The 8711-nt window shown below is 50.1% G+C and overlaps 1 protein-coding gene across 2 annotated transcripts in view; it reads left to right on the forward strand.

Annotated features, from left to right (window-relative positions):
- Positions 1-8330, forward strand: part of FAIM2 (Fas apoptotic inhibitory molecule 2) — a 32359-nt gene extending 24029 nt beyond the window's left edge. For both annotated transcript variants that reach the window (XM_011936156.1, XM_011936157.1), the window contains one exon: positions 8079-8330. In XM_011936156.1, the coding sequence (XP_011791546.1) occupies positions 8079-8228 (150 nt within the window). In that variant the 3' untranslated portion in view covers positions 8229-8330. The remainder of the gene's footprint in view (positions 1-8078) is intronic.
- Positions 8331-8711: the final 381 nt, after the last annotated feature.

Raw genomic sequence — 8711 nt, forward strand, 5'->3', positions numbered from 1 at the left:
ACACACACTCATGTACATACATGCACACATACATATACACATACACACATGCACATACACGTGCACACATGCACACATATACACACATGCATATACACATATACACACATACACACACGCACTCACATGCACACAGACACATACACATATACACATGCACACATGCACACAAATACACGCACCTATACACACATGCACATACACACATACACTCCCCTATACACACACTCAGATGCACACACATGCACACACACACTCACATGTACACATACATGCATGCACATATACACACATGCACATACACACACATACACTCACCTGCACACATATACACACATGCACATACACTCACCTGCACACATATACACACATGCACATACACTCATATGCACACATATACACACAAACACACACACGTACACACATGCACACACACATTCGTATGTACACATATACACACATACGCACATATATACGCATGCACATACACTCGTACACACTCACATGCACACATATACACACATGCACACACATGCACTCACATGCACATACACATGCACATACACACATGCACACATATACACATACGCACATGCACTCACATCACATACACATGCACACACACATATGCACACATATACACATACGCACATATATACACGTACATACATACGCCCATATACACACTCATATGCACACATACACACAAACACACGTACACACATTCACACTCGTATGTACACATATGCACATATATACTTATGCTCATACACTCATACACACATGCACACATACACATACACACATACACATGCACATACACACATGCACACATATACACGTATGCACATGCACTCACATGCACACATACACACATACACATATATGCACACATATACACACGCACATATATACACGTGAACATACTCATATACACACTCATATGCACACATATACAAACACATGCACACACGTGCTCACATGCACACAGACACATACACACGTATACACACATGCACATACATACACTCATATACACGCACACAAGCACACATACACATGCACATACACACATTCACTCACATGCACATAGACATACACATATACACATACACACACATACATATACACACATGCACATACACTCATACACACATGCACACAGACACATATACACACATGCACATGCATACATTCACATTCACACATACACACACATATACCCACATACACTTATATACATACACTCACACACATGCGCACATGTACACACACACACTCACACTCACACACATATATACACATACATACACACATACACACGTATATACACAGGCACACACATACCCACACACGTGCGCACACATACACACACCATGACCAATCTGGGCCAGACCCACAGTGTCCAAGGGATTTAAGAAAAATACGCCCGTCTACCCCAACCCCTCACCCTGCTTTTCTAGTGGGACGGCAATATATGCCCTACCTTCCTCACAATGAGGAAAACACTTCGAAAAGTTAAAATGGCCACACAAATCCAAGGCTGAGGCATGACTTTTAGACTTATCTTCGTTCCATTCAGAGCCTAGAGGCCCTTTTCCCTCAATGCATTACGTGAAGCTGAAGGAGCCAGTGAGAACCTTCTCTGTTAGGTCACCCACCCTCTGCCGCTGAAACAGTCCCAATGCCTACCCTGGGGCCTCCTCGCACCCCCCTCCCCACGCCTCACCTAGACAACCTGGAAGTGGCGTGGGTTCCTCCTGGGGTGGGCGGACTGATCAGTGATTGCCCCTTCAGGGGAGAATGTGCAGGCCCCTCCTGAGGCCTGCCTGTCTCACTCCTGAGGCACTCATCCCCCAGCCCACACTCTGCTCAAACCTGACAGGAGGAGGTGGAAAAGCCCTGGGGTGGCGGACTGAGGGAGGGGAGGCAGAGGCAGCTCCACACCTGCCTAGGGGCAGAAAGGAACTTCTGCTTCCATATCCAGGACCTGGTTCTTCAGAGCAGAGCCAGGAAGAGGCACTGGCAGGGGCAGTAGGTGTGTGGAGTGGGGAGGGGGCTCTGCAGCTGGCCAGTGCCCCCCACCAAGTCATATTCAAGGCCTCGCTGCTCCTCTTACCATTCTGTGACCTTGGCAAAATGACTTGACCGCTCTGCCTCACTGGCCTCATCTTTAAAATAGGGCTCACCTGCCTGTCTCAACAGGCTATTGTAATGGATGAATAGGGTAACAAATGAAGGGAACACAGCCTCCTCACATTTGGCACATGGCAATTCTCAGTCGATGACAGCTTTTACTCTTATGGTAAATGATAACCTTATCATTTAGATCACCAGATTTAGCCTGGCTTCAAAATCTGGTGATCTAAATGGCAAGGTTATCATTCACTATAAATCTCAAAGCCCTTCTCCGCCACATTCTAGCTGTGTGGACTCACCAAGTTACATAATGTCTTTGTGCTTCAGTTTCTTTAGCTGTAAAATGGGGACAAGAACAGTACCTCCCTCATAGGTGGCTGTGACTTGGATGCATTCATATATGTAAAACACTCGGTGCCTGGTGTGTGGTCAGTGATCAGTAACTCTTACCTGTTAGTAAGTTACCTAAGGTCTGAGCCAAGATTTGAACCCAGGTCTGTGGGACTCCCCAGCCTATGATCTTAAGCACTGTATTATACTGGACTCATGCCCTTTCTCGTATGACCACATATGGTTCTTTCATACAAAATATTTTATTCCACTTACTGCGACAGGCTATTGAAGCCTACCTTGTCTCCTGGTTCCTTTTTTTTTTTTGAGACGGAGTCTCACTCCGTTGCCCAGGCTGGAGTACAGTGGCATGATCTTGGCTCACTGCAACCTCCACCTCCCCGAGTTCAAGCGATTCTCCTCCCTCAGCCTCCCAAGTAGCTGGGATTACAGGCGCCCACCACCACGCCCGGCTAATCTTTGTATTTTTAGTAGAGACGGGGTTTCCTCATGTTGGCCAGGCTAGTCTCGAACTCCTGCCCTCAGGCGATTTGCCCACCTTGGCCTCCCAAAGTGCTGGGATTACTGACGTGAACCACCGCACCTGGCCTACTTTTTAAAAAGTTGATAGATAATCGTGTGTCATTAATGCACTTTCATACACTACCCCCCCTTTCACCCCGGGCCAGGCTTTCTGATTCGAATGCCTGCCAGACCCTGTTCTTTTGGTGGCCCTCCTGGGGGTGCAAATGTTGTCTGTGCCATCTAAATTTTTGATACCCAGGTCAATGGAGAGAAATATCCTCTATTGGTATCAGGCAAGAAATGGGCCCCAGATCTCCACTCAATGGTCTCTCTTCCCTCCCTCACCCCCTCACCCTCTCCTGCAGCCCAGCCGGTGCACCTGGACATATGGCTGGTAGTCTCTTCTCCAAAGACTCCCCAAAGCCCAAGCTCACCCTCTAGCTGTCCCTGGGCTGTGTGACATGGGCAAGTCACTTATACTGTCTCTGCCTCAGTGTCCTCAGCAAATGATGGAGCTGATAGTGAGACACCTGCTGCAGAGGCTTATGGTGAGAATTCAGCGAAAGAGTTCGTGAACTCTTCTTTTGTGCTATTTTAACCCTTCTATTTTAAACTTCTAATTATATAATATGTGAATACATTTATTCACATATTTCACTTTTGGAAAATCTTAAATATAGAAAAAAACAAATGTCATTTTGATCGTGTCCCTCACTTCTTTCCCCAGCAGGAACCATGAATTATCTCTCCTTCCAGACCTTTCTTTATGCATTTCATAGATATTTGCTATGTTGGCTCCTCTGACATGTATAGTTTTATGGGATCATACGATATGGATTTTTCACAACTTGCTTTTTTCTCACAGTAGCGTCTGTCACAGATGTTTCCACCTCAGCACTGCTGCCCAGAGTTTATTTAACCACCCCCGTGTTGGTAGAATTTGGGTTGTTTCAGCATCTCACTGTTAGAACCAATGCTGCAAACAACAGCCTGGGGGTTGCCTCCACCCGCCGTCACACTGGCATTTCTGCAGGACAGACACAGTCCACGTGTCACTGTTTAAGCTGATTCAACACATTGCAACCCCAGCTTTTTGTATTCAGTGCCTGCCTGCGGGTGGCTCTGAGCTGGCCTTTCCATGGCATGCACTGCCCAGAGCCCCTCACTGTCACCTCTGGGGCCACATTCAGGGAGGACAACAGACATAAGCCTGGGCCCCAGAGACGGCAGGGTCAGGCCAAATGTGTGGCTGGGGGCCCCGGCGAGGTTTAGCACTGGCCAGTAAGGTGAGGCGGGGAAGTTTGCCCTCTGCACATGCTCCCTCCCTCCCTGCGAGCCCACTCCTCCCCCACCTCCACCGGTGCAGGAGATGAACTTGATAAGCAGCCATCAGCAAATCACTCAGCTCTCACACTCCTTTCGTCATGTGTAAGACCATGAGGACACCCACCTCCCAAGCAAATGGGGAGAGGGAGATGAGATCAAGTGTTGGTCTAGGGAAGGACACTTCAGATGTAAGTTAATAGCGTCCTTGTCCCTGGGGGCCTCCTGCCCCATCCCAAGTGATCCTCCTGCAGAGTCTCCTGTTCAGCTGGCCACTAACTCAGGTACCTGCCCTCCTTTTAGGGGTTTGCATCAACTCGGTTGCTAGCTCTCAGCCAAGATCCTAGCTACCCACTAAGATGTTAACTATAACCAAGATACCTGCTCTCAACCAAGACATTAGTTAACAATGCTTTCCATCTCCAAGGAGATAGCAGCAGATGCCTTTCCCCTGTAAATGAATGCATTGCCATGCAGAATCCCTGATCATGTCTTTTGCCCTCGTTAGACTGTCAGTTCTATGAGGGCAAGTTCTCTGGAACATAGTAGGTGCTCAGCAAATATTGTTGGGAATAAATGAATGAAAAGACTTTGGTTGACTCCCAGGCATGAGGTGGCAGTGATGGGTCATACTGGGCAGTGGGGTTGAAATTTGAAGCAGGCCATCCCAGAGAATGCCACATAGATAAGCATCTGTGTGCATGGACCAAGGGCTGGGGCAGAAATAATTTCATTCCTCTTCTCTCCCAGAGAAAAGCCAGCTGGCTGCTCTAGGGGGTCTCCTGCATGGGTGCTTCTCAGAAGGGCCACCCCCAGAGCTGGACAGATCCAAGCCTTCCAAATTAAGAGACTCAATTTCATTAGCTCACCCAGGGGTGACCAGGCTCTGGGAAATCAACCAAGCAAGCTACTGATGGATCAGCCAGGTCAGCAGTTTATGAACTGATGCCGGCAGCTGTGACCGCCAAGTGGCCAAAGCTTTTGCACTGGGCCTTCTGCCTGCTCATTCTCTCTGCAGAAGGAAAATGTGCTTGGGAATCCAAATCAAACACAGAAGGAGCAGAGCGGAATGGAGAGAAATCATACTCAAAAATACAAATAGTGGATGCCACATACACTGTCATAAATCTACCCTCAAAACCACACCGTAGTGTGGGCATTGCTACTATCCCATTTTGTAGACGAGGACACTGAGGTCAAGTGGATGACTTGGCTACTGAGCAATGGAGCCGGGTCTCAAACCCAGGCATTTCAACTCCTGTTCCTGTCTGGAGTGCCCTTTCCTCAGTGCCACTGAGCTCAGGAGCCTGACACACCCTGCACAGGGCTCCTCTCAGCTCTGGCCATGGCTCCCCATGTTCGCTCTGTTAAGGCCACTGAGCTCCCCGAGGAACAGTGCTGCCTCCCTGATAAGATGCAAGAGACACCTGAGTCTCATCAGCAGCGTGTGCACGTCCTCAAGAGGGCACCTCTCCTTCTGCAGATAATAACAATGAAACCACATTAATATAATAGCAAGCATTCATTAAGTGCTTACCATGTGTCAGGCACCGTGCCAGGCCCCTTGCATGCATTATCTCATTCGCACAACAACCGCAGGAGGCAGGCACGCTTATCTCCTTTTTACACATAGGGACTCACAGGCCCAAAGAGATTAAATGCTCTGCCCAGCCAGGTCCTACAGCTAATGAGTGGTAGAGCAGAGCCTGCAATCCAAGTGGATCTGACTTTCAAGCCTGTGCTCATAATTGCCCCCACCTCCCCAACTTTGAGGGTGGCCCTGCCTCAATGTCCCGTGTGCTGGAATTACTCCCTGTTGGAGCCCTGGCCTCTTGGGCATGGGGGGCATTGCACCGGGGCTGGGATTCAACTAGGATTCCACAGGGCTGCATCTATAGCAACTCTAAAGTCTGGGTCTTAGGAGTCAAGGAGTCCATGGCGGGTAAAGGAAAAGGAACTGGGCATGACCCCTGCCTACCGAGCAGAGTGCAAGCTGCAAGGGCAGGCCCCAACCCCTTCCTCCTCTATCTACTGCCTGGCCGAGTTCTCCGCTCTTCACACAACACCAGTCAGGCCTCCCAGGCTTCCCTAGGCCTTCCTAGCTAGCAAACTCCTACTTAAGCCTCAGGTGAAATGCCACCTCTCCTGGGTCACCTTCCTCTGGCCCAATCAGTAGCTCCTTCCTTCATAGTCCTAATTGTGCATTTCGTGGATTTTCTTGTAATGACCTGTAAGTGTCCCCCATGACGCTGTGATCTTCCCCAAGGCAGGCATGGCTTTGTGTTTCTTGTCTCTTCCACTCTCAGCAAGTCCCTGTCATGCAGCTGTCACCCCATAATATTTATTGTATAATGAATGAGTTTCAGAGGACCCAGGGAACATGCCTTTCATACATAAGTGACCGAAGAGCCCAGTTAACAAGAATGTGAATCAATGTGAAAGAATTCCAATCCCGGGCCGGGCATGGTGGCTCACGCCTGTAATCCCAGCACTTTGGGAGGCCGAGGCGGTCAGATCACCTGAGGTCAGGAGTTCGGGACCAGCCTGGCCAACATGGAGAAACCCTGTCTCTACTAAAAATACAAAATTAGCCGGGTGTGGTGGTGCATGCCTGTAATCCTAGCTCCTCGGGAGGCTGAGGCAGGAGAATCGCTTGAGCCGGGGAGGCGGAGGTTGCAGTGAGCCGAGATCTCACCATTGCACTCCAGCCTGGGCAACAAGAGTGAAACTCTGTCTCAAAAAAAAAAACCCAAAAAACAACAAAAAAATTCCAATCCTACGTGGATCAGCGCTTCATCACCTTTGAGATACTGGTGGACATTTTGGCCTCTTTCTCCAGAAAAGCGCACCACGCCTGCCAAATTTCATATTCTGCTTCTCAAGGGTTTTCTGCTCCCTAGGCTTGGAGCCCAGAGGAAAGCTACATGGGGAGGGGTAGGAGCCACTGTATACAGTGGGAAGACCTGGCAGGGGTAGTGAGGTGGCACAGTGCTGTCTCAAAGGGAATCTGTTCCTAGTCCATTAGGCCAAGCAGGTCCCCAGGGAAGAGCCTGCTTCCTGGGAGGAAAGGCATTAACCCCGGGTGCTGTTAGTAGCAGGGCAGAATGGTTACACCTGGGGCTCTGGAGCTGGACTGCTCGGGTTCAAATCTTGGCTTTGCCACTTTCCAGCTGTGTAACCTTTGGCTAATATTTAAGGTCTCTGGGCCTCACTTCCTGTAGGAAGAATCTGATTCTTACTGGATGGGGATGTCGGTATAGCACTGATGGGCTGATGTCAGTACAGCACAAGTGCTTGGGCCCTGCTTGTACCTGAAGCATTCGCCTTCCTCTGAGAGCAGAGTCCTGAGGGAATGGCAAGAAGTCTAGGCCTCAGCTTGAACATCCCCTCCCCCAGGAAGCCTTCCCTAACTCCCTGCCACACTCACATAGGTGAGGCTCCTTGTTATCAGCCCCACCGCTGCCTGGAACCTTGTTATGCTCATCCTAACAATTCCTCTAGACTCTAAGCTCTGTGAGGACAGGGACCTTGGCTATCTTGTTCTCTGCTGTATCCCTGTGCCTGGCACATAGCAGGGGCTCAGTAAATAGCTGCTGAACAGAATTAGGGATAGAAGGTGTCACAGGAGGGCCACTGGGCAGCCAGGCAGCAGGTGAGGGTAATAAAGTTGGGGGTGGGGCTGAGGGGGGCACCAGGGCTGCCATAGTCAGTGTCACACTGCCTGGGCCTCTGACCCCTCTCTCTCTCCTCACTTCTCCCAGTTCCTGGCACTTGACACCCAGTTGCTGATGGGTAACCGACGCCACTCGCTGAGCCCTGAGGAGTATATTTTTGGAGCCCTCAACATTTACCTAGACATCATCTATATCTTCACCTTCTTCCTGCAGCTTTTTGGCACTAACCGGGAATGAGGAGCCCTCCCCACCCCACCGTCCTCCAGAGAATGCACCCCTCTTGGTTCCCTGTCCCTCCCCTGTGCTACAAGACCAGATATAAAACTAGCTGCCAACCCAGGCTGTGGCCAGGCCACTGTCTACCCCAGCCCAGCCCAGCCCTCTGCCGCTTGTACATACGCCATGGGGACCCTGAGGAACCGAGGCCATGTCAGTCCCTGTGCCGCCCCGTTCCCCCCGTTACATCTTCCAAACTGGGACGGTCAAGGCTGAAGGCTCCTCTGGGTTTGAGGGCCCAAGGGACAAGGGGGAGAAGCCTAGCAGGATTCCAAATGAGGGAGTGAGACCCAGGAAGCCCAGGGGAGCCCTGACCCCCCACCACAATTCCTCCTAGGGCTGCACAACCATGTGGCCTTGGGGCACACTGTCCTGCGTCCAGTCTGTGTCCTCCTGTCTTTCTCGTGCAGGACAGGCATTGACACTTTGTAAGAAAGGGGGTGG

Source organism: Colobus angolensis, unplaced genomic scaffold, assembly GCF_000951035.1.
Source record: "Colobus angolensis palliatus isolate OR3802 unplaced genomic scaffold, Cang.pa_1.0 Scaffold151, whole genome shotgun sequence".
Lineage (NCBI taxonomy): Eukaryota > Metazoa > Chordata > Mammalia > Primates > Cercopithecidae > Colobus > Colobus angolensis.